The 27,377-nt window shown below is 35.5% G+C and overlaps 2 protein-coding genes across 2 annotated transcripts in view; one reads left to right on the top strand and one right to left on the bottom strand.

Annotated features, from left to right (window-relative positions):
- ERO1A (endoplasmic reticulum oxidoreductase 1 alpha) overlaps positions 1-22,868 on the top strand; it is a 47,014-nt gene extending 24,146 nt beyond the window's left edge. The window contains exons 7-16 of the mRNA XM_011237295.3: positions 2,133-2,253; positions 4,344-4,390; positions 6,610-6,621; positions 11,271-11,297; positions 11,423-11,515; positions 12,362-12,608; positions 13,269-13,338; positions 17,705-17,791; positions 17,880-18,013; positions 19,592-22,868. Coding sequence (XP_011235597.2) covers positions 2,133-2,253; positions 4,344-4,390; positions 6,610-6,621; positions 11,271-11,297; positions 11,423-11,515; positions 12,362-12,608; positions 13,269-13,338; positions 17,705-17,791; positions 17,880-18,013; positions 19,592-19,652 — 899 coding nt within the window. The 3' untranslated portion in view covers positions 19,653-22,868. The remainder of the gene's footprint in view (positions 1-2,132; positions 2,254-4,343; positions 4,391-6,609; positions 6,622-11,270; positions 11,298-11,422; positions 11,516-12,361; positions 12,609-13,268; positions 13,339-17,704; positions 17,792-17,879; positions 18,014-19,591) is intronic.
- A 2,171-nt stretch (positions 22,869-25,039) lies between these two features.
- Positions 25,040-27,377, bottom strand: part of GPR137C (G protein-coupled receptor 137C) — a 60,577-nt gene continuing 58,239 nt past the window's right edge. Inside the window, exon 7 of the mRNA XM_011237294.3 lies at positions 25,040-26,476. Coding sequence (XP_011235596.2) covers positions 26,299-26,476 — 178 coding nt within the window. The 3' untranslated portion in view covers positions 25,040-26,298. The remainder of the gene's footprint in view (positions 26,477-27,377) is intronic.

The following is a 27,377-nucleotide window of genomic DNA, read 5'->3' as shown; positions in this document are numbered from 1 at the left end:
TATAGTAACAATCTTTTAAACAATTTTATTCATTTACTTAGAGCACGTGAGAGAGAGAGCACGAGCGGTGGGGAGGGGCAGAGGGAAAGGGAGAAGCAGACTTCTCGCTCAACAGGGAGTCTGATGTGGGACTTGATCCCAGCCCGGGATCATAACCTGAGCCAAAGGCAGTCACTTGACCGACTGAGCCACCCAGGCACCCCAGTAACAATTATTTTTTATTAAAAAGTTGAGGGACGCCTGGGTGGCACAGCGGTTAAGCGTCTGCCTTCGGCTCAGGGCGTGATCCCGGCGTTATGGGATCGAGCCCCACATCAGGCTCTTCCGCACTGAGCCTGCTTCTTCCTCTCCCACTCCCCTGCTTGTGTTCCCTCTCTCGCTGGCTGTCTCTATCTCTGTCGAATAAATAAATAAAAAAATCTTAAAAAAAAAAAAGTTGAGACAAGATGAAATATTTGGTATAAGTAAAATTATGAGTCAACTGATATTTATGTGTAATTAAGCAGAATATTAAAAATTTAATCATTTCTTGGTAATTTGTTTTCAGTCTTAAAGTACTAGATGGCAAGCATTATTTATAGTTTAAAAAACGAGGGCAAAAATGAATTTATCGTAATTTGCTATACTGTGGCAATACTTTTAGTATTAGTTGAGATGAACAGAAATATCTGTTCCTGGACTAGAGGATTCCATACAAATTTGTTTTAAGGTTTTTTTTGTTTTTTTTTTTTTTAAGTAATCTCTACACCCAACATGGGGCTTAAATCAACAACCCCAAGATCAGGGGTCACGTGATTTACTGACTGAACCAGCCAAGCACCCTGTTTTTACGTTTTTATTTCTATTTTTTCTGGTTATTTTAATTGCCATTTCTGCATGGACTCTCAGTTATTTCTAGATGCTGTCAGTGTGCTAATTCTAGAAGCAAAATTTCCCCTAATTTATGTCTCTAATGTACTGTCAATTAGGATAAAAATAGCCAAACTAAGTTTTACTTTTGTTTTCGTCATTGTGTTTTTAATAAGTAGATAATGTTGAGAGCTTGATGGACCTTCTTATAAGCACCTGTGTGCTCAGATTTTTGTCATCTGTGGTTGCTTTGAGACCATTTTCGCCCACTTCTTCATTTTTTGTTGCTTCATGTTGTTAAGTTTATAAATGAGTAAGGGATTACTGTATAGTAAATAACTTCCCAAAGCCACTGGAGAACGAGGGGCCATTTTTTCGTTTCAAAGTTATAATCCATTACACAAATTTATGGAATATATGAGAAACCAATATCTCACCAATTTTTGTATGTTTTTCATTGGTATCTGTAATTGACTTTTCTATAATACTTTTCATTTTATTAGATAGCCTTTGTACTTAGTTTTGTTGATTGTAAAATAGTCTGTTAAGGTATGTCATAATACCCCTAGCTAATATGTATTATACTCTAACTATGGTTCTCAGCACTCTGTACATATAAACTTACTTAATCTCACGGTAACACTGAGTATTATCTCCAGTTTATAAATGATGGCACTAAAGCATAGAGAACATACGTAACTTGCCCCAGGTTCCACATTGAATAAGGAGTAGTGCCTGGATTCTAACCCAGGCTCTCTGGCTCCAGAGCCCCGTGTGCTGTTGAACATTTAGGCAGCTTCTGAGCTTCCCTTTAATAAGTAATGCTGATACAAGTATCATCCTGCTTATAATTTTTTGCATGTTTAGGATTATACCTTTGGGACAGCTTTGTAGTGGATCTTGATGGTGGTCGTGTAAGAAGGAAGTTTTCGGTAACGAACAGTGTATGGTAGTAATACATCTTCATTTATCTTAGTTACTGATAAACTGCTTGTGGTTAATGTGGAGGGAAATATATAGTATCTTCTTCATCTGGATAGCTTATGAGAATTAAATGACCATGTTTCTTAGATTGTAAAATTCACATATTCCTGTTTTTTACCTTTTTTAAAAGCAGATGCTTTTGCAACCAGTGAGTACCTTTAGTGTGGCTGTTTGTGCCTTTTAAAGTCTGGATGCCCTGTTACATTTGTGGTACCTTAGAATGAGTGGAATATAGTCTGTTATACTAGTTTTTTAAGGTAACTGAAGAAAAAGATTTAATGAAGTATTTCATCTTACAGACATCCAGTCTCCCAATGCTGAATATGTAGACTTGCTCCTTAACCCTGAGCGCTACACGGGTTACAAGGGACCAGATGCTTGGAAGATTTGGAATGTCATCTATGAAGAAAACTGTTTTAAGTATGTGTCATTTTCATTTAGAAAATCCTGACAGATATAGTGATTTTTATTTATAAACAAATAAATAAACCATAATGACTCTAAATTGCAAATCACATTCACTTTAAGGATGTATTTGGACATAGAAACATTCTTGTTCATTAATCCAGTTCTCCTCTGGGGAAACATATGTACATGAGTTTCAATAAATATTTTTTTCTTCTTTAAAAGACAGAAGGAAAAAAAGAGACATAGAATAGTATAAGACTTTTATGGGAGTATTGTAGGCATTTCACAGATGTTCCTTCAGTGGATTATAGAATCTCATTTTATAGATGAAATAACCCAGAGCCAGCCAGGTTTACTTCATTTCCCAGGATCATATAGTTAGTAGTAGAGAATAGGTGATTCCTAAATCATTTTAGTGCTCTGTATTCGTCTTTTTGAGGCTCTACTTATTTTACCTGCTTTCAAGTTCAAGTTAAATTAATTTCAGAGAATAATTATAATAGGTAACACTTGACCACACACTGTGTGCCAGACTTGTTCTAAGCATGGTACGTACATTTTCTCTTTCAGTCCCTGCAATAGCCCTGTGTTGTGGTAATCATTGTTTACAGGTGGAGAAACTGAGACTTGGAAAGGTTAAATGATTTTTCCAGTGTCAAAAATCTAGTAAGTGGAAGAACCCACTTTGTACTCTTAACTGCTACAATGGAAATAGTGGATTTTATCACTGTGTGACTGGGACACACTTCAAGTTTACCTGCTTGTAAAGCCACTGGCCTCTAACCAATGTGCTTGTTGGTTTTTGGAAAGAATTTGTGTGTGCATTTGCGTTATACTATCTCAGAGATGGGGGGAATTCTGGGAAAATCATTGGAGTTCCCAGATACGGTAATAATACTTTTCACTGTGCAGAAGTCAAATACAAGAGATTAGCAGTTATGCTTATACCAATAAAATGAAAGTCTGTTTATTTATTTGACTTGAAGAATTTCTCCAGTTTTGAATTGGTGAATTTTCATTATTTACTCATTTCTGCCATGTGTTTCATTTAAATTCCCTGATTTATTATTAGGAATGTTTGACTTAATTGACTTACTTTAAGGGTTTTTGTTTTGCTATACATATTATTTTTAAGTAATCTCTACACCCAACTTGGAGCTCTAACTTTCAACCCCGAGATCAAGAGTTACATGCTCTACTGACTGAGTCAGCCAGGCTCCCCTAAAGGATTTTTTTAAAAATATGAACTAAAATAGAGTCCAACTGAAACATTTGTTAGATTTTATATTTGTATTGTAGTTATTTCCTAACTAATTTATATCATGATGCCCAGTGTAAATATTTCTAAAATATAAACAATATATGAGGCATAAAATTGAGTATGTTAAAATATAGCTTACATGCTCTGTTCTCAAAGCGTCTCAACTTGTGCGAGTTCGTAAAATTTAAATTGTGGAGAAACCAATCCCTACACTTTACTAATGATACTAGTGAATATTTAGTTTGAGATTTATAAGGCACTTTAGTGACATTTTAACTCTTTTAATTTCGTATTAAAAAATACCTTTTATTGAAATCCTAATAAACTTGGTGGCCACAGGGTCAATTGGCATACCTAAGATAAAGTGGAAAATAATCTACCCACAGTGTTTTTTCCCCTTTTTATTTTCATGCTTGGTTTGAGTGTTTATATTTCTTGCTTGTTCATCTTTCAATCAGGAGTGTGCTTTGTGGCACACGCAAACACGTGTACATGTGCACAGGCACGCATATTTGTATATGTAATATATATAAAAACATTAGTGACTCTAGGAGAAGAGTGTGACTGGTATTTTCTTCCTTTGTTTGAAGAAGTGATTAGGAAATGGCTTTCTGGCTGCTACAATGGGAAAAGATCAGAAACTATTGCTAAAACAAATAACAACCACCCTCCCTTAAAACAATTAGAGAAAACTAAATGTTTTATAAGCTCAATAAAATAGTTTGATTTAGATGTAATCAATCATTAAGCAGCTCTCTGAGATAATTTCACTTTTACTTTGATAATTATAACAAGATAGGTAACATAATTATATTTTACAATTTAATTCTTTTGTTTCTAGGCCACAGACAATTAAAAGACCTTTAAATCCTTTGGCTTCTGGTCAAGGTGAGTTATTTATTTGTACTGTTTTATCAGCCAGTGAACTTTGGTTAGAAGGAGGAGGAAGGCCAGATAAGGGTAGGCAAGAGCATTTGTGATCATATATTCCTGTTTCCATAGAAGTTATTCCTCATCTTTACAGAAAAATTGGTGTTTAAAATATTTATACCCCAGTAAGGAGTATTTGGTGTCATGAAGTTCATGGTATTAGATTATCATAGGATAGAGATTAGGTTAAATATTTATTCTTCTGTGCATTTTTACATAGTGTATATATTTAGTTTTTTATTATTTTTATTCCTTTTCTAGTTAAATGAATATCCAAAAAAAATTCTTCCTCAAATCTTTCCCAGAACCTGAAATGATTGTACATATTGGGAGTCTGATTTCAAATTCACATGTCTTTATGTTTCATTAACATTTTTCATTTTCTTCTTACACGGAAGGTCTTGCCCAAATCGTGCCTTTTCCGCCTTCCCCGACTCTCCTAACTGGAAGTAACTTCTCTCTCTTCATAAAGTGATCTTAATGTCACGTTTTGTGTCTCTTACCATCTTTCAGCTGTCTGGCTTTTTTTTTACTATTACATATCTATTGATCTGCCCTAGTAGTTTGGGCATATGGGGTGTGTTTATTGGTTTCATCTCTTAATAGAGAGCCTGACACATAACAGAGGGAGTGGTTTGTTAAGTGAATGATTGATGAAAACTGCTCTCCTCATTTAATGGTCTTGTCTACAATTGGGAAGATCACTTGTTCCTTCAACAAGTAATTACCCTCCATTTACTATGTGCTAGGCACCGTGGAGAGGCAGAGGGGTGTAAAACTGGGACTCAGAAACCCTGCCCAGTCTGTAATAGGCAGAATGGTTTGTTGAATAAACCATTTTAGTGTATGATTTCAGACTTTTTGCTTAGGAAATATATATCCCTGTTCCCGTTAAATGTGCTTACTGATGAAATCTTTGATGTGCTTTTAGCAAATGTGTAAGTTTTTCATTTTTAAAATTTATTTGAAAAGCTGCTGATCTCATATAGTCAATAAACATAAATTTCCTCCTGGAAAGCAATGAGATTGCATCATTCCCTACGTGTTGGCAGACTAGTCTTTCTTAGATTAGAAATGAAAGAACATCTTTAAATAAGAGTTTGGGTTTATATGAGTCACATACGGTAACTCATTGGAAGCTATTGATTTAATATCAGATGAGTGCAAATTCCTGGATAAGGGGTGATCCTCAGTGAGAACTCACATTATGATCTGATTAACTACCCTCACTTATCATAAAGATAAATGGGAACAATTTAAATGTTTATCATTAAGGAACTGGTTAAATGATTTATGGTATATTCTTGGAGTAGAATATAGCCATTAGAAATATTGCTGAAAATCTGTATTCATTCAGTAATGACCAGTAGCACATTGAAGAAAAGAAACAGGCATCAAACAGTATGTATATTTTTGTAAAAACATACTTAATATAATATCTGAATGTGTATATGCAAAGAAAAAGGACATTTACCAAAATGTAAATGGTATTTATCTAGAGCAGAGGGAGTTACGGATGACATTTTTTATTTCGTCTGTGTCTTCTTTTTTTAAAAAAACATGTATTTGTAATGAGCATATGTTATTTTAATAATCAAACAATGATGGCATTAAATAAGCGTGGGCAAAATGAAGACAGTTTTTTAACAGTAAATGAGCAGCTGCTTACAAACTGCTGAACTGTGCATAAGTGGAATCTTCACAAACAGTCTTTCAAAATATTCCTGAATAAGGTAAAATTTTACAGTGTCAGTCTGGAGGTTTCAAAGCAAGAACACAATTCTTTAGCAGAAATCGTGTTACAGATTTAGGATAAATAAATGTGGAAAAAGGCTCTGCCAACCAAATAACCGTAAGTCCTTAAGGTACTTGAGAGTACTCTCAGATGATAGATTCAATTTTTCTCTCCTGTCAGCCCACATTAAATCTTGTACGAGCTGAAGCCACTCCTTACCTGGGTTCTTGGAGACGGTGCCCCTGAAGCGAAGCAGGCATAATTCCTCTTTGCCACTAGATAGGGTTGTGTCACGAGTGTCTCCCCCAGATTTTGCACGTGCGGGTGAACTGATAGACTCAAACTAACCATTATTCAAAGTCTTATTTTTATGGAAGTATAACATTTTAAAGTGACATCTGGAAGGAGCATATAATAATCAACATTTTGTTTTGTTTTTCAGGGAAAAGTGAAGGTAAATATAATTTCTTTGTCATATATTATATATATGGGTTTGCTGATACAGTCAGATGTTTATTTGGCAGACTTTTCTTCCTACTTCTAAGAACTCCTGTTTATCTAACGTTCAGGAGATGAAAGCACAGGTTATGGGAAAAGACTGTGCCTGGGATCAGGCAGCAGTGGCAGCCTGCCTCAGCCTGTGATATTTCACTCGTGCATTTTACCCACTGCTCTCGGAAGCCAGGCATTCCCTCCCCTGCCCCCCCGACCCCAGCTTCTGTCAGGGAAAACTCCCTCTCCTTTACTCGTAGAGCAGACCTCTAGGATCTGTTGGGTCCGATAGGAATCTTCTAGGCATGGTCACAGTGTTGCTCTACTGGCTTCCAAGGCTGTGTTCACTCTTGGGGGTAGTTATGGCCAACTCTTTTAGTTGTAATGCTAAAATTTTTAACATATTTTAGGTTTACTTTGTCTTTGTGAGAATCTTTCTGCTTTCTGAGTGAAATTGAAATGATTTTTTTTCCTAAAGATTTTATTTATTTATTTGAGAGAGAGCACAAGTGGGGGAGGAGGGGGAGAGGGAGAGGGAGAAGCAGGTTCCCCCGCTGAGCCCGACGTGGGGCTCAATCCCAGGACCCTGAGATCATGACCTGAGCTGAAGGTAGACACTTAACCGACTAAGCCACCCAGGTGCCCTGAAATGATTTTTCTTCTTCTTAAGGCCATGTGTTTAACCATATGAAAAGACAAAGCAGTACTTAGCTTTAGTCCAGGTAGATGAAATTGCTAAAATGTGACATATCCCTTTCCTCTCCTTCAAAATTTTGTCTTCTGAACATTAGTTTTACAAATTGCTTTTGTATTCTAAATAACAGAATACCAATGTGTGATAACATTGCTTTTTTTAATTATACTTTATATTATAGTAATAATAATTGCAGAGTAAAATACTGAAGCAGAATTGTCCTATTTGGAAGAGAAATTCTTTAGCATAAGATTATTCTTCCAAAGATGCCTCATATTTTGTTACTGTTAGGAGTGATCCTATGATTTTCAGTTTTGAGAGATTTTATTCTGCCTTGGGTATTCCTATCTACATTAGAGGATATTTCAGTGTTTCAGTACTATTTAAAGACCTCATCCTATCTCTCATTGTCAGAGAAAAGATTGTTAACTTGTGAAGGCTGTCCTTAGAGAAATTATCTTGTTTATGAGTATATTTACAATTTTTCATTTTGGTCACATTTGGAAGAGTTATCCCTGACAGCTATCATACTAGGTGATTATCTCATTGGATCACAACCATGTCAAGTTGAGGATAGCTACTTTAGGAACACAACTGAAAATTTCATTGGAGGTTAGGTCTCAAGTAATATTACACTCCCATTCCCCCTGATTCATGGTCCCAAACTTGAAAAAAACACACAAAAATAACCCCCCAAAATTCTGAAGGTTTTTTTTTTTTTTTAAGATTATTTATTTGAGAGAGAGAGAGTTTGCACGCGCAGGGGGAAGTGAGAGGGAAAGGGAGAAAGAGTCTTAAAAGAGCAGACTGCACTGAGCGTGGAGCCTGACACCGTGTTCAGTCTCATGACCCTGAGGTCAGACCTGAGCCCAAACCGAGAGTTGAGCTTAACCTATGGGACCACCCAGGTGCCCCAACTCTGAAGGCTTTTATAAGGAGACAAATCCTTTGTAATCCCACAACCCCAAAATAATTGAAAATGGTAATGGCTAAGACTACATGCCGGTACTCTTCTAAGCAATTTACAAGTATGATTTCATTTAATCCTTCCAACATTCTTATGAGCTATTACTTTTATTTCCATTTCATAGACAAGGAAAATGAGTGCCAGAGAGGTTTAGCAACTCAGCTAAATCATGTATGACTTGTAAGTAGCACAGTTGGAATTGAAATTATTTATTTATTTGTCAGAGAGAGAGAGAGAGCACACACAAGCAGGGGGAGCAGCAGGCAGAGGGAGAAGCAGGCTCCCTGCTGAGCAGGGAGCCCGATGTGGGATTCCATCCCAGGCCCCTGGGATCATGACCTGAGCCGAAGGCAGACACTAACCGACTGAGCCACCCCGGTGTCCCAACATTTTGATAATTATGATTATTTACATATGTGTATTTTTATACTAGGTATATTTATAGTTGTGTATATTCTTATTCCCATGTCTGCTCCTTCCTTAGCCTATGTCTTGGCTCAGGCTGCTCTAACAAAATACCATCCACTGGGTGGCTTAATGAGACGTTTATTTTCCCACAGTCTGGAGGCTGTCAAGTACAAGATCAAAGTGCCCCTGGCAGATTTGCTTCTTCGTAAGGGCTGTCTTCCAGCTTGCAGATAGCCAGCCTTTTCACTGTGTCTTCAGTGGCCAAGGAAGGCCTCTGGTCTCCTCATCTGCCTACAAAGACACTAATCCCATTACGGGGACCCTACCCTCATGACCTCATCTAAACCTACTCACCTCCCAGGGGCTCCACCTCCAAATACCATCTCCTGGGGGCTTAGAGTTCAACATATGAATTTTATTCGTCACAGTCTAGATTTCTAGAAATGGGTTTACGGGATCAAAGGTTATGGACATTTTAGGCTCCTGATGCATATGACCAGATTGCATTTTGTCGTTGAAAGGATGTGCGAATTTATATCCCTTCCAATCAGTGTGCCAGCTAGCTTTACCTGACCCTTGTCAGCATTAAGTATTGTCATAGTTTTATCTTTACTGTCAAAAGTGGTATCTCTATGGTTGTAATTTGCATTTTTTATTACTAGTGAAATGGAGTAATTTTTGTGTTCTTACCATTCGTGGCTTTTCCTTTGTGGATTCTCTAGTTCTGTTATTTGCCCACTTTACATGGGCACTAAAGCACTTCTATTCAGTTTATGAACTTTTTATATATTTAGAATATTATCCCTTGGGGCACCTGGCTGGCTCAGTCAGTTAAGCGGTTGACTTTGGCTCAGGTCACGATCTAAGGGTCTTGGGATTGAGCCCCTAGTCAGGCTCTGCGCTCAGTGGGGAGTCTTTTTCTCCCTCTCCTTCTCCTGCCCTTTCCCCCCACTCATGCAGGCGGGCGCTCTAATAAATAAATAAAATCTCTAAAAAAAAAAGAATGTTATCCCTTTGTTGTATTTGTAACATACATTCTACCTACTTGGCTATTTGCCTTTTACTTTTGCTCGTGAGGTTTTCTGACAAACAGATGTTTTAAGTTTTTAGATAGTCTAATTTATTGTGTATTCTCTTTGTCATTCCTTTTATCACTTTTATGCTTGTTTAGTTCATTTTTAATATTACCATAAGCAACTTTAGTCAAAAGAACTGTGTAGTACAATATTTGCCATCTCTAATAAATGCATACATAGAATCTTTGCGTGGTTATGGAAATTATTTCTATGCTTTTCATATGTTATTTCAAATAAACATTTTCATGTATTGTCATGTTCCACATTCTTACCATTTTAAATAGTTTTATATCATTCTACCATGTTACCTAGCTATATAATATCCTATCACGTTAACTTAGGCATTATTGTACATTTTGATTATTTCAGTTTTTAACAATTATGTATGACATAATCATCATTGTACAAATTATTGACCCCTCCACCATTTGAGTTATTTCTTTAGAACATAATTCTATGATTGAGCCGCCCAGGCACGCCTAGAACATAATTCTAAAAGCAGAATTACCAGGTCTAAGTATATGAACAGTGATGTTATTGGGTCATAGAATGTAAGTGGTATTTGGTTTAGTAATATTTCCTTGTATTGCTCCTTTGAACTATTGAATGGCAGGAACTACCATAAGCGATATGCAAGTAATACACTACCAATTCTATTTTATAATTTTTATTTACTTTAAAAATTTGGAAAAGCACAGGGGCACCTGCATGGCTCAGTCGGTTAGGCGTCTGCCTTCGGCTCAGGTCATGATCCCAGGATCCTGGGAATCGAGCCCCGCATGAGGCTCTCTGGTGGGGAGCCTGCCTCTCCCCCTCCCTGTGCCTGCCACTCCCCCTGCTTATGTGTGCATTTATAAAATTTTCTAAAAATTTTAGAAAAACGTATAATGAATTCTTAATTTTCATAGCATCACCTGTTTTCAAGGCCAAGTAGTTTTCCTTGCATTGACTTATTATTTAAATTCTGTATTCTGACCACACATGAAATATTTTATCTGGAAAGTTATGAGACCGGGGCTACCTAAGGCAATGCTGAAACCTTCTACAGACTGAGCAAGAGAATGGTATTTAATTGAATCCATACCAAGAACTTCTCTCCTTCATTTGGATAAACTGCAAATAAAATTTGGACCTTTTGTTAATTTTTATTTTTATTTATTTATTTTTTAAAGATTTTATTTATTTATTTGACAGAGATAGAGACAGCCAGCGAGAGAGGGAACACAAGCAGGGGGAGTGGGAGAGGAAGAAGCAGGGTCATAGCAGAGGAGCCTGATGTGGGGCTCGATCCCATAACGCCAGGATCACGCCCTGAGCTGACGGCAGACGCTTAACCGCTGTGCCACCCAGGCACCCCTTTTTGTTAATTTTTAAATTACCTTTTGGCACAAATTGCTTTTATATATTGAAAAACTTACATTTTGGCCTTTTTACAACTTTGTGACTTCTTTTTCTTTTTATTTCAGAGAACACTTTTTACAGTTGGCTAGAAGGTAATTGGAAACTTTTAAAAAATTTAAATGTTAAAAATTTTTCTCATCTTTAAAGACATACGAAATTATTTTAAAAATGCTACGTTTCACATATAAAATTTCTATTACCAAATTACTATTTTTAGGCCTCTGCGTAGAAAAAAGAGCATTCTACAGACTTATATCTGGCCTGCATGCAAGCATTAACGTGCATCTGAGTGCACGATATCTTCTACAAGGTACATGACATTCACTTTTATTTTACCATATTATTTTCAGATATTCTTAAAATTTTTGGTACTTACCTTAGTGGGACAAAGTTGACCCTATTGAATGTTAGGCAGTAAAAATTCATTCTTAAATAGCAGTGATCAGGAATGTAGAAACTGTGGATATTATAAGGACACATTCAGCATGATCTTACCTCTGTTTACTTTCTTTTAAGAAGCTGCTCAAAATTGTGCACGTCTCTTCAGAAATATTCTTTTGTTTTGTTGTGGGAGTTAAAATATCTCCTAATGGTACAGTTTGTTATCCATTAGATATTTTTACTGTATTAAAACCCTTTTACTTGTGTGCCAACTTCAGGCCAGGAGTTTAATGGGTAAAAGTATTTTCTGCCGCTCTTTATGCTTTAAAAATGCTGTTGCAGAACAAGACCATGGTTGATTTTCATCAGTAACCTATTTCTTTTGGAATTTCAAGTGTCTCTATGTCTCAGGAACAAAATACAATAACGTTAGTTTTAAATAGGACTTCAGACTCTCTCAGTAATTTCAGGTAGTCATTTTTAAATTGCATATTTTGGTTTTATAAATATGTTTATACTCAGAAATTTGATTTCTGGGAAATCATACTTCTCAGTAAAACAGTGAATTTATTTCCCTTCTAAGGATGGGTTCTAGAAGATAAAAATATTAATGTAGAACCATTAAAAGCTAAATTATGAAAAACAGCTTTCATTGTTCTGTATTTTCAAATATACAATGAAACTAGCTTCTGTAGGCATAAATAACCCAATGTAAGTAAACTGAAACTTAATTTTAAAATTCAGATTTTAATATTTAATTCTTCTTTCTTCTCAGAAACTTGGTTGGAAAAGAAATGGGGACACAACATTACAGAATTTCAGCAGCGATTTGATGGAACTTTGACTGAAGGAGAGGGTCCAAGAAGGCTTAAGAACTTGTATTTTCTCTACTTAATAGAATTAAGGGCTTTATCTAAAGTGGTACCGTTCTTTGAGCGCCCAGATTTTCAACTCTTCACTGGAAATAAAGTTCACGATGCAGAAAACAAAATGCTACTTCTGGAAATACTTCATGAAATCAAGTAAATTACATTTTATGACTTGTACAACTTAAACGTTAATAGAAGAGTGACAAGTGTTACCAAAGTTCAATTCTTAAATATTCAGTTTAGAGAAAGGGAAAAAAAATTTTTAAAGATTTTATTTATTTATTTATATTAGAGAGAGGGAGAGCATGAGCAGAGGGAGAGGGAGAAGCAGGCTCCCCACTGAGCAAGAAGCCCCACATGGGGCTTGATCCCAGGATCCTGAGATCATGGCCTGAGCTGAAGTCAGACGCTTAACCAACTGAACCACCCAGGCACCCCGAGAAAGGAAAATTACTTAAAAAAAAATAAAAGCTAATTTTGCTTATAGGTCGTTTAGAATTGAGTTTTGTTTTTGTCTTGACTTAGGTACTAAATGGCACAAGTGTTTAGTTTTAAGAGTCATTCTTGTAGTATTTGATACCTGCATTATTTTCATACGTGGTTGAACATACTGGGTTTGGGGCTGAACTTCTGTTTTATGCAGTTGCTTTAGATTTGAGGATAAGACTTTGTTTTGGGGCAACAGAGTGTTGATTTTACTAGATTTTTTACTCTTTGTATTATATAATTCATCACCAAGCAAAATGTTATCTTAGCAGGACTTTTGATATTTTATAATACCTGAAAATGAATCTTCTCTATTTTAACATGCAGGTCATTTCCTTTGCATTTTGATGAGAATTCCTTTTTTGCTGGGGATAAAAAAGAAGCAAACAAACTGAAGGTAATTATTTCACACTTTAACTTAAGTTTTAGATTCAAACTCTTATGCAGGTATGAATATAAGCCCATGTTTTTATAGTTAACAATAAATCTTATTCTATATTAAGAAATTATAAGAAAAGCCAGAGTCATAATCATTCTTTTACCCCAAAAAAGGAGGTCCAAAGGCAGGCCAACTTAAGATTTAGTTTGTGTTGTGTTCAAAGTAACATAGCGTGTCACTGCACACTTTACAGATGGCTTTCACATTGATGGTCTCAAAACAAACAAAGTTATAAATTAAAGGAAAGGGATCTACGGCATGAATGGCAGTATTGCTGAGGAGAATTCCGAAAATGGTTTTGGATAAATTGAAGAGTTCTCTTTAGGGGAGAGAGCCCAGGGTTTGTCATTCATCTTATTCATCGGGAATGAAAGGTACTTAGGGAGGCCGGCAGAAGAGAAGATGTGATGCCCTGCAAAATGGGGACTGGTTTTTGTCTTGTCTCTTACTAGAGGTATAAGCTCATACATCTTTGTGTATATTTGCATCAAAATCCTACAAATATAAAATATTACTAGGAAGACTAATTAAACACTCACTGTGTGCAAAATATGATTCTTGTCATTAAAGGAAGGGACAGCTCCCCCCCTCAGTAGATTTCTAGTTGATCAGGGGACTCATGTAAAATTATATTACTGTTCTCTGTTACAAAGCTCTCAGTAAGTAAAGGCAGGTGGCTGTCAGGAGCACTGGGCTTGATCTGATTTCTTCAGAGTAATTACGACAGCATTCCTCTGTTTTGTATTCTTTGTTTCTTTCTGTAAGGAAAGAACCTGATTTTATGCAGTTTGCAAACAATACTTCTTGCACTGATTTTTTTTGCTGCTAAATAATAGTTATTTTTGATCCCCTCTACCTCCTACTGAAAACATTCTTGCTAGAAATACATACTTCATCGCTTATATAACCTCCCAGCAGCTTCCAGGAACTTGGAAGTGAGGGGGAAGATACTGTAATAAGACTTTTTTTTCCCTACTATTTTCACTCTCTTCCTTATTTTTAGTACACTTGCTGGTTTATTGGAAAGCGTTTTGGCATCAACTCTTTTTATATTGTGCAGATTAGAAATATTGCTCATAATGTTTTAATTTTGTCAAAACTGAAACACTCAACTCTGATGTCCTATGGAGTTTAACAGATAAGTTTTCTAAATTCCTCTATAAGAAGTAAAACTTGTTAACATCAGAGATTTACCCTCTTAAGAAAGAGTAGTTTATGGTGAACCCTCATAGATTTGAACAGTAGCATGGATTTTATTTATTTATAAATATTTTTAAATTTTATTTTTATTTATTTTTATTTTAAGTAACCACTACCGCCAAGGTGGGGCTCAAACTCATGACCCTGAGATCAAGAGTCACACGCTTTTCCGACTGAGCCAGTCAGGCGCCCTGAGTTTTATTTTTTTTATAATTAACATAGAATGTTACGCTAGTTTCAGCTGTATGTAAGTTCATTTAAAAATCTCATCTTGTCTGCTTTATACTCTATCAGTGCGTGGTTAGAAATGGAAGACGGTATGGAAGAATTGTGTAGTGTCCCAGGTAGAGTAGGCTCTCACTTGAAGGCTTCTAGAACATTTAAGGATTGGGTGAGAATTGTTTTCTGGTCAGTTGGTTTCACTGAATGTAAATTACAGTAGATAACGGCAGCATGTTTGATCATTCTACCCACTGACCATAATTATAAGTGTTGACCTAAAAGCTGTATACCTAAACAGGGAGAATTTATAACTGATTTAGGTTCTGGTTATTTTAAGGATCATAAATTTTTCTAATCTGAGGTAACTTTGGGATATATTTAGGTTATTGGACATTGGTACCTGTGGAGGTCACAGATATTTTCTCCTGTCCTGATCTAGCAAACGTCTAGCTTATTAATTTAGTTCTGCATGTTGTTAGTTTACGCACTTGTACTTGGTGATTTTGCAGTGTTGTTTTGGCTATCGTAAGCAACCATGCTTACTCTCTGTGTACGCAAAAGATTTACTCAAGAGGTGCCACGTTCAAGTGTTTGCATTAACAAACATATCCAAATACTGACTTTAGACAATGTCTACAAAAGCAAGCACAGTCTTTTAGCACAGAAGCTTCCAACCTTTATAGGTATGAGAGTCTCTAAAGTCAAAAACATTCAAGGCTTACCCCCCTGACAGTAGTATTTTTAGTATCTATTGATTGTGAAAATGTAATCGCCAAAAGGCCACTATGCATTTAGTAACACTTTATCAATAAAAGTTGTGTTTTATTGATCATAATATTTATATTCATTTGGAAATTTATAGTGCATACCTGTGACTTATTTATTCTGTCTGTACGCAGTGCTTGTCTACAGAACGGATTTTTTAGGCCCGTATAGTAACTGTTAAATCCTCCAGAGCTCAGCACCTCATAGGATGGGAACATCTACTTTAGAGTAATTTTACTATGCTGTTATTATTGTTAAAAGTGTGATTTTTTTTCTTTAAGGTTGAAACACAAGTTTTGGAAGCTTTAAATCACCAAAATTTACTTAGAGTAATTTTACTCGGTAAATATTCTTAAAGGTTTAAAATTCAAATGACCTCTTACTGAACTCAGTCCAAAGGTACAGAAACACAAGTTGTAGAATATTGTTAACATATGGTAATAATTAATATTAATGATATGGGCTTTATATTAATACAAAATTTGTATTAATAAAGACACAAGATCTGGGATCCATTAAAAATCATTTATATAATGCAGCTGTTTCAGAGATTCAGGCTGAATAAAGCATCTGGGGAAGAACTATCCCCAAAATGAATTGAGGTCTACTTTGAATAGTGGGTACCAATCTTTGCTGATTTATTCCCATTTTTAGATCTTTGGTCCTTTTCTCTTCTGGTTGAGCCCAGTATGTGGTTTATCACATAAAAAAAAAAAAAAAAAAAAGAGAGAGAGAGAAACACTACATGCTCCTCAAATTGTAGGCTGATTGGTAAAATGGATTTCAATCAGAAATGTACGTCACGGGGCACCGGGGTGGTTCATTCAGATATTGAACTTTTGACTGTTGGTTTCAGCTCAGGTCATGATCTCAGGGTCATGGGATGCAGCCCACACGGGGCTCCACTCTCAGCACAGAGTTTGCTTGGGTTTCTTTCCCCCTCCCCCCTCCTCCCCCTCTGCTCCTTCCCCCACCCCTGCTTGCATGCTCTCTCTGGAATGAATGAATGAATGAATGAATGAATGAATGAATGAATGTCTGATTTCCTGCTTAGACACTATAAGCTTGGGATTTCAGTGTAAGTCCAGGACAGAGGGAGTCACTTGGCAGATCAATTCATAATTTCGACTGGAGTAAAAGAAGGGCGTGTCCTTGACTTCCCTTTTTTGACTTATCCCTGAAGGACATATACTAGTTCTGGATGAGCTGGATTCATTTTGTCCAGTTATAAACAACATATTACCTTAGTGTTCATAAATATATACATATATGTTAAAAGTACTAAAAAAAGGAACAATAAACACCAAATTCAGGATAATTATAGAGGGTAGGATATAGGACTTTGGAGGGATACATAGAGGGCTTTGTGGTACTTGTAATGGTTTCTTTCTCAAGATTGGTAGAGTGTACATGAATGTTCACTATACTCTGTATATTTATGTATGATAACGTTAATTATAAATATATTTAAAAATAAAAGATATTATAAAATAGTATTAATAATAATAAAATATCTGATTGTTTTCCTAATTAATACCAGGATTAAAGCAGGACTTTAATATGAAGCCATATTTTGAAATTTCTCCCTCCCTCTCTCCCGCCTCCTCTCTCCTTCTTCCTCTCCCTTTTCTTTTTTTTCTTTTTTGGTGAATGATGCCACCCTACCCCTGTCTCCCTTCCTCTGATATTCACATGTAGTTCATAATCACATACAACAACAACAACAGCAACAAAAACAATCACATAAAACAGAACACCTCAGCTCAGTTACTTTTGTGTATATTTGCAGATAGTTTAGTTTTTGATTCAGGTGGTCCTGGGGTCTAAGTTTGCTCTTTACTTCATACGGGAATTTAGGCGGCCTAACCTCTCTGAACCTTGTGTTATTAATTCATTAGGTATAGATTATAATAACATCTACTTTTGGATTTGCAGTGAAGATGAAATGAAATTGTATATGTAAATTCTGGTATGTAGGACGTGGTGCTCAGTGAATGTGGATTTTAATTCTCTTCCTCTTTTTTGGTGCCCTCTAGGATCCCTTGCACAGTGCTAGGCACATAGAAGGCACTCAGAAAATACTTAGTGTTTGACTAGATGTTACATCTTAATAAAAATCTCGTTAAATTGTTTTTAGGAGGACTTTCGACTGCATTTTAGAAATATTTCAAGAATCATGGATTGTGTTGGTTGTTTTAAATGTCGACTATGGGGAAAGCTTCAGGTAAGCAAATCTAGTTCAATCTTAGTCTTCATTTATTCTCTGCACAAAGAATTTTCTGATTTTTCTTTTTTTCTTATTTCTGTAATAGATTCAGGGTTTGGGTACTGCTCTGAAGATTTTGTTTTCTGAGAAATTGATAGCAAATATGCCAGAAAGTGGGCCTAGCTATGAATTCCATCTAACACGACAAGAAATAGTATCATTATTTAATGCATTTGGAAGGTGAGTTTGAATGTACTGAAATTGTTTCTTTTAGCCAAGTAAGTCTAAAACTGGGTAAGTAATATATCCTTTTTAGTGAAATTATCTCACTACCAAATTCTGTGATCTTATGAAATACTTTAAGTACACACACACAATCATTAGGTGATATTTTTTACTTTCACCTGTTGGTTTTGTAATTATGATTAATTACCGATTGAACTTCAATATTCGTCTTACTGAATTTGTACATTTTTTTTCTAATTATTTAAGAGTAGTTTTTGTGCTGCCCAAGTCTTTTTTGAAGGTCCTGCAAAAATCATGCTTAACATAAACATACATATAAAATATCTTTGCAAATTCACCATCATGTGAAAAGGTTAATAATTCTTTAAAAATAATTAATTTTCATGAAAATGATTAGAAGATAAGCTTGAAATAAGGAAGTTAACATTACAAAATTTAGGTATAGATGCATTTCTTTTTGGCCTATCATATGTAAGAATGCAGAGATTTATACAAACTAACATTTTCTAAGGACTACATTTCTTCACTTTAAAAAAATTATGATTTAATATTTTGGGTTTGAAATAATTGACCTTCAGAATTATTCCTAGTACACAGAAACTTGATAGATACAGTTCATTGAAAATTCAGCTACTTTTTTCATGGTGGAAAGCAGAACTAAAATATACTTAAAATAATGAACAAACTTTTTATAAAGAGTAGTGAAAACAATTTGGTCACACATTTGCTATTCTCACTTTTTACAGTCCAAGAGCTTTGATTCCTTGTATATTTACTAAATGTGGAATATGATTAGTTTTCAGTATTCTTATATGTATTTGAAGATTTTATTTATTTATATATCTTAGAGTGAGAGAGCATGTGTGAGCAGGGGAGAGGCAGAGGGAGAGGGAGAGAGAATCTCAAGCAGACTGTGCTGAGCAGGAGCCCTACGTAGGGCTTGAACTTATGTCCCTGACATGAACTGAGCTGGAATCAAGAGTCAGATGCTTATCTGACTGAGCCACCCGGGCACTCCAACTTACGCATATTTAAAATACGTATTTTAATGCTTATGTAATTTATATTTATGTACTTTAAATACGAAGTATGTGAATATACTTATGAATACTTTAAATACCTAAGTATTTTGGGGTACCTGGATGGCTTAGTTGGTTAAGCGTCCAACGCTTGATTTCAGTTCAGGTCCTGATCCTAGGTTCATGAGTTCAAGCCCCGTGTTGGGCTCCATACTGGGTGTGGAGCCTACTTAAAAAAAAAGAAAGAAAAGAAAAAGAAAAAAAATTACCTAAGTATTATAATATTTATGTACTTTCTAATTGTGTATTTTAAAACTTTAATACTAAGTTTTGAATGCTTAAAAATAACTAATTTTAGGGCAATATTATCTTGGTTTTACCATGCCAAGTTAAGAACTCAAGTACGTCAAAATTGACTAAATGGTTTATGCATCTTTAAATTTATTGAAATAAATTACTTGAAAATTCTTCTGTACTTTAAAAATGCAGTGTTGAATAATAGAGAAAAAGTATCTAAAATGTCGTCTGAGTGAGATTTTTTTTTTGGTTACAGAATTTCCACAAGCGTGAAAGAATTAGAAAACTTCAGAAATTTGTTACAAAATATTCATTAAAGAAAACAGAAAACAAGTTGAAATGTGCCTGTTTCTGAACTATGAAGGCCAAAGAGTGGAATTTCATTCAAAGGCATAAGAGCAATGACATTCTTAAGCCAAACATTTTATATAAAGCTGCTTTTGTAAAAGGAGAATTATATTGTTTTAAGTAAACCATTTTTTTTAATTGTGTTAAGTTTATGTATGATATTGTGAGTAAAAGTAACGCTTTGATGATGTGGTACAAATTTTAAAGTTTAATGGTGAATAAAATCAGGATTATCAAATTCATATATGTTAAAACTAAGTAAATGCTATAAGTCTTTCAAGAATTTTGTGTGAGAAGATGTAATATGAATAAAGCTATGGTCAGTGTGTTGAGCATTTAATAGGAAAATGCTAAGGAGGCTCATGAATAACCCATAATTAACAACCTAAAAGTTTGCAATACATTTACAGTTACCAGATTTAGTAAATATACAGAATGCCCAGTTAAATTTGAATTTCAGATAAACAATAATTTTTTAATGTAAGTATGTTGCATGCAATATTTCGGACATACTTATGCCAAAAATTATCTCTTGTTTAAAATTCAGATTTAACTGGGAGTCCTGTGTTTTATCTGGCAACCCAAAAGTACATTGGTATGAAATAAATCACTTCGAGAATTATATTGCTATTTAGATTGGCTTGTTTTAGTGTGTAGAAAGATACAATGACAACTCAAAGACGGGATTTCTAAACATTGTGAAAAGTTGAATAGATTTATATATTTTATTCTCATAATACTTTACCCAATGCTGAATAAAATTTGGGAGAAACTTTTTATTTTTATGTAATTTCAGATTTACAGAAAACGTTCGAGAATAGTACAAAAGAACTCTTTACCCAGATTCACTAATTGTTCACACTTGCTTTATCTTTCATGCTCTCTCTCTCTATACACATGTATACTATTTTTTCCTAAATCATTTGAAAGTCAGTTCCAAGCGTCATGCCCTTTGAACCTTAAAGACTTCAGTGTGTAGTACTGGATAATTTTTTTAAATGATTTTTTCAGAAAAAAAAAACCAAACAAACAGTGGAACTATAACTGTAAGCCTTAGAATAAGGAATCATTTTGAGGTCCAGTGTAAATAAACTTATTTTTGAGTTTGTTGTCCTTTTGATGCTTGATCTGTGTAGTCACAGGGCATATAATTTTTGTTTTTTGTACATGAGGTTCATTTCCTTTTTCTCCCTAAAAGTAATTTTGAGAGGTTTTCATTAGTGGCAGTTCTTTAATGATAAAAATATTTGAGGGGGGGGCGCCTGGGTGGCACAGCGGTTAAGCGTCTGCCTTCAGCTCAGGGCGTGATCCCGGCGTTATGGGATCGAGCCCCACGTCAGGCTCCTCAGCTATGAGCCTGCTTCTTCCTCTCCCACTCCCCCTGCTTGTGTTCCTTCTCTCGCTGGCTGTCTCTATCTCTGTCTAATAAATAAATAAAAAATCTTAAAAAAAAAATATTTGAGGGGGTTTAAGAATTTTGATCACATGGTAATTGTAAAAGAAACTATACCTCAAAATGATGTGCCCTCTTTATACTAGCAAGTTGTACCATGCTGAGATGTCACATTATTAATAAAGCAGGGTTTATTTATATAATGGTTTAAAAATAGCATTTTATACTGCTGTATACTTTTTCTTTTCTGTAACCCTAAAGCCTGGTGGAGTGCCAAGTACATAGTAAGCACATGTGGGCATCCAATAAATATTTGTAGAATGAATGTATGAATATGTATTCGGCACATCTTAAATGAAAAACCACAGAGCTGAGTTTAACAATATGTGTCATATTTTCTCTTTCCCTTCCTCATTTGAATAAGGTAGGAAAAAAAAAGATATTTACTTACTAATTAACTCAATATTTTTGGAGACTCAAAGGACTGTGATGTGAGCACCATGTGTGAAAGTTGAAAGGACATTTGTAGTACTCCAGTCGTGTGGCGGAAGGGTTTAAATGGCAATTTTGTCTGTATGCTTCTCTAATTCTCACGTCATGCCCTCGCCCTTTTTTAAGTCCATCTTTTTGAGAGAATATTCCTATCATCACTTTATCACCTCCCACTGCTCCTTAACCAGAAATCTGGCTTTTGGCTCTGTAGTTCCTAACCGTTTCTTCTTTTAAAGTCAAAAATTCCAATTCTAAATTCGTAGTTCAGTTCACAAGCCATTTCTTATTTGACTTTTTTTCTGCATTTGATACTGTTTGACAACCCCTTCTTTAAAAATCTTTTTTCCCGCTGGGTTCCTTATATTTCACTCCTGGGCTCCTGGTTGTATCCTTTTTCAGCCTTTTTTTCATTTATGCCTTAAATGTTATTCCTCAGACTTTCATTCTTGCTGTAAATCACCATGACTTCTCACTCTTGGGTAATTCCGATTCAGTGATGTCTAAGTCCTTATCATTAGTCCAGACTTCTTAATCCAGCTGTTTACCACATGTCTTCACTGTTGTCCCACAGATACCTGTGTGTATTAAAACAACTGTTCTCCCCCCAGATCTATTCTTATGCCTGTGTTCCTGAGTTTGGTTAATTTCAGAACCATCATCATCTAGATTCTCTAGGCTCCCTCCTCTGCGTCTTCCCTTATCCAGTCAGTGTGTAAGCACTATGGAGTTGATCACCGTATCCCTGATGCATTGCTGTCTTTTTCTTTTCTTTGGTCTTATCTAGAGCACGACACTTACCTGCCTCCCTGTTTCCAGTCTGTCTCCTCTCACGCACCCCACAATGCTGCCACAGCGGGCTTTCTAGAAGTACTTGAACAAGGCCCTCTGATGTGTGTCTGCCAGTCCCACCCCCAGCCCTCACGCTTTGATAAAACAATTCTTCAAATGTGCCAGGGTCAGGTCCCCAGACCTGGGTGCATGCTGCTCTCTTTGCATCATGTGCTCTAACCATCTTCCCTACCTGGAAAATTCCCATTTCTTCTTGCAGGCCAGCATAAAGCCCGCCTCTGTGAAATCTCCCTTGTTCCACCCAAGGAGTATCCTCTAATCTCCTCTTTAATGTCACCACTGTAATTACAACCTACCTCTATTGTGTCACTTATTGTACTGTATTTTCTTTTAAGCCTCCTTTAGTAGAATGTGAGCTCCTTAAGGGCAGGAAAAGGAACTTTATCCACTTTTGCATCTCCATAGCATAATTTTTGGCATATGAACACTTAATAAATGTTTGTTGAATAAATTGCTTTTCAAATGACAATTTTATTGTATTAGAGGTCATACCTTTGCTCCAAATATTCTTTACGACAAGAGTCAGTAGATTCCCAAAGATTTGTGGACTTCAGGGGAAGGCTGGTAAAGCTCCTGAAGTTGCATTCAAAATTTGGTGTGGTTTTGGCAAGTTATGAAGGGAGCCTATTATGGAAAAAAATGGTAAGAACTATTCTTTCAGGGGAAAAGGCAACATCACTGAAGAATTTCTTGAATAATCAAGGAATAACTGCCCATGATTACGGGCTAGCTAAATTTATTCCTGTTTAAAATTCAAGGAGAAGGTGAGAGGTGTTATAAGTTATTTCATACAAAGATTTTTCTTAGCTTAGTGTTTGAATAAATGTACTATCATCAAAATCATACTGTTATTTTAAACTAAAGTGTATGCCAGTTCACATCAAAGCAGTGTATAATAATAAGGGACATGATGTCCGGATAGAAATATAAGCTCCCTGACAACAAACTGTCATTTGTAATTCCTGATATTTTTCTCTTTTCTTTGGTAACACTAGGGTTTTTGGGGTTTTTTAAAAGATTTTATTTGAGAGAGAGAGAGCACAAGTAGGGGGAGCAGCAGGCAGAGGGAGAGGAGAAGCAGGCCCCCCACCGAGCAGAGAGCCTAACTTGGGGCTTGATCCTAGGACCCCAGGATCAGGACCTGAGCCGAATGCTAGAAACTCAAGGGTTGTCAATGGAGACATTTAAGAAAACCAAACTACCAAGTAAAAGCACAAACACTTTTTATTTTTAACAGTAGTGTTTTGTTACCATTTAGTGAAACAACAAATAAATACATTCATTGGCCACAGCTATACTTTTACAACCAGTTTGAAACTGATTGTATAGCTGAGAAACACTGTTAAACAATAAAAAAGGCAGCTATGCATAAAAAAGCCACTTTAGCTATAAATTACATCTTTCATAAAACTACAACCAGCTGTAATGAGTGGTAAGAGTTTCCAAATTAATGACCACCCAAATGAAACGATAAAAACAAGTACTGCTAATCACTGTAGAATTACACACTTAAGCAGTGAAATTCACCGTTCTAATTAATGAACCAAAAAAGAAGGTCTGAAATTGTCATCATGTGCTTCAGTGCAGAATGAGCAGGGAATCGGTAGCCCTTTGATTTCATCAACAACTCCTTTCGAGACCAAACTTAAAGTGCTCCTAGTGCTTTGGAATTTTTAAGCAAATATTGGGCCAGAAGCTTATCTTTGTCTTTGGTGATGTATTGTGGGAGATGTGTATAAGAAGACAAATTCAAGAATTCAGGTACCCTAGTCAGGAATAAGAAAAAATATATAAATCTGAAATTTGGAAGAATCAACTAATGCAGCTGAAGGAACCAAGATATTTTACCCAGAATTATTATTAATTTATTATTTTTTAAGTAATCTTTGCTTATCTGGTCAAATAGGAATACTACCTAGGGAGGCCTTAGAAAAAATTTACCTTACTTACTTTGAACCTCAAGGATTCACAGAGATAATACATCTTTTCAGATAGTTCTAGGTAGATACCCAACATTATTAGGAAAATAAATAGTTGGCGTTCTGAAAAGAAATCTAATAATTGAAGTCCTCAAAATATAGTCCGTTAAGTGCATGTTACATTGTCACATAAATACCAAGGTTAACTGCTGTACTGTACATTTTAAAATAATTTGGTTGCAATGAGAACTTACAAACAAACCCAAAGTAACATTTTTAACTATAGGTTTATGCTTCTGATTGAGTTCAAAGTCATTTTGTATGATAAAAAGAAGGAATTTCTTTGGCTGTGTACCAGCCTCTCAACAGTCATCATAAAAACTTCATTTGTTCCTGTTACACTTTTGTGGTTACTAAATAAGCAATTATTAAAACATTGAATGGTATTTTTTTCACTGAAAAGTATTTTAAGAGTAGAAATAAAATATAACTTTCTAATCAAAGTAGAAGACAGAAAAGGACAGTGGTATTAGTTCGGTTCTGAAGAACTAGGCCAGCAGACAATTGTACGTAGCTAGTCGTCCTTCAGCGTGTTGTGACAACTTCCCAATGCTGCCTGTCCCCTGGCATCTGGAGGTACTCAGCGTCTACTTCTTTCCATATAGATACTGGTAGAAAGTGCATTTTAAAATCCTTTATTACCGTAGCCTACCATATATATATATATATATTTTTTAGATTTGGGATAGGACATTCAAGACAGTTTTAATACAGTTCTAGAAGTATTTCAATATTGTTAAACAGTGGTTTTATACTTACCTAGTTAGTACCTTAACATCAGTTTGCGTATTTAGTGCTGGAATTAATTTGAATTAAATTTAATCTGGCTTTGCCCACTTACAAGATATAAAAATGGGAAAACTAAAGGAGGAATTATATGTCTCGCAAAGTATTGCACTTGAGTTGACTGCGATAATGTATCATGATTTAATTTACCTGAGGACAATTCTGATTCAATAGGTGCAATCAGCTCTATCTTGTTCAGCTAAATCCAATGCTTTTGAAAATGTATTCATGTTTTAACTTAGAATTGTACGTTTTATTAATTCTTAAATGCATCTGTAAACTTGTTTAGTCCCAAGAAGTTTCTACCAAAATCTCCCTATGCAAAAATCACTATTGCTTTCTTGAAGAATCATGCTTAAACTACTACAGATATCTTAATCATACAAAATAATCACTTGACCAATTCTACTCAAAATAGCCACATAATTTTCACTGGTGTACTTTCTTCTTGAAGAAATGGCTGTGGCTTTCCAAAAAACACTGCTGGTCATCACTGTAAAGGATTACTATGGTTGTTTAAAAAAAATGATTGGATAATTTCAGTTGGTATTTTACAATCATGCTTAAAAGAACTATCTTCAATGATTACATATATTTTAGATTTAAAAAAAAGAATGATACGTTGTTATGCCTTAATCCTGTGCACTGTTCACACTGTAAAATTTTTATTGGGTAAGAATTCTACATAGAATACACCACTGAATATACAGGCTTTGATTTTTCATAGGAAAATTGCCTCCTAATTAGGTGTACAATATAATATCCCAGTGTCAACATTGGAGTGTGACTTTGGGGACTGCAGTGTACTCTTTCAGAACAAAGATAAAAGTGCAAATATGCAAATATGAATTTGATGTTCCAAAGTCAGCATGTTTGCCGCCATCCAGTGCCTTAAGATCTAATCCCTCTTTCTCCCACTCCAAACTTCCCATTTTACTTCGTTTTGCTATGAAGAAGTCAAAAGTAACAGGTGTGTCCTCTGCCGAACACAGCCACATATCCAGGCTTTGTTTTCAGTTGCAACAGATAATGGAATGTTTATGCAGGTGGCATTTAAACACATCGAATATACACGTTCGTGAAAAACGATGGAGGAATCACGGCTTGGTGATGCTGTCAGTTTTGTGGTGTTACGTACAAGCTATGGTGATTGCTCATGTCTAAACTGCTACAAGTAAACAGCAAAGGAGCAGTGTCTGTCACAGGTCCGTTCAGGTGGGGAGAGGCTGTGTAACTGTTGCTGCCACACCCGGTCATGGTGCCGTACCAGCCCAAACCTTGAGAATTCGATAAACTGCAACCAAAAGAGGCAAAAAACCCCATAGGATTATGATCAGGATATAGGTGACATTGGCATTTTTAGTGTTCAGTGACTTTTATAATACAGTTAGTATCAACTATATTGAAATATACTCTTTGCCAAATAACATAATAGCTTTCTACAAAAAGTAATGACTTTTATCTAAAATCCTTGATTTTATATCACATATTACAAAGGAATAAATACATCAGAATTAGAACTTGATTATCAGACAATAATATAGTGCTTATTAAGGACTAAGCTCTATTTTAAGACATGTTTGTGTGTGTGTGTATACATAATAATTATACACATGCACATACCCTATTTAATCTTCACAACAATCCTATTAGATAAATTCTAGTACCACTATTTTACAGATGAAGAACAGGCTAAAAAAAGGGGGGGAGTTAAGTAATTTGTCCTGATGAAGTGAGAATTACAGAAAATGCTGAACCAAGTTCAAAGCATTATGGAGGTATGCATTTAGGCTTTTACTTTGCCCTGATACACAGCTAATGTATAGAGTTGCAACGGTTTTCGAATAAGAAGGACACAAGATTTCCTATGGCACCTAAGCTTCCCGAGAGTTTCATCTAGGGTTTCTCGGGGGGTTTCCAATAGCACTATAGATAAGGAAACATATAATCACTCTAATTGTATTCCTTCCCTGCGTATCAACCCCTGCCAGCTTTGAACCAACATGGAATCCTGAATGACATGGTACCATTTTACACCCAAAGGCATTTCTCAAATAATATATGGGCTTAGAATCAGACGATAGTTCTTTACAGTACAGGTCCCACTACGGGTGTAACATTGACTGCTCTAAGATCCAGTTTAAATGATCTTATTTACTGACACATGTCACCAAGTCACCTTTCTCATGTTTGGG

This window comes from Ailuropoda melanoleuca, chromosome 20 (assembly GCF_002007445.2).
Source record: "Ailuropoda melanoleuca isolate Jingjing chromosome 20, ASM200744v2, whole genome shotgun sequence".
In the NCBI taxonomy this organism is placed as follows: Eukaryota; Metazoa; Chordata; class Mammalia; order Carnivora; family Ursidae; genus Ailuropoda; species Ailuropoda melanoleuca.
The sequence above is the reverse complement of the archived record's forward strand: the minus strand, read 5'-3'. Positions and strand labels throughout refer to the sequence as shown.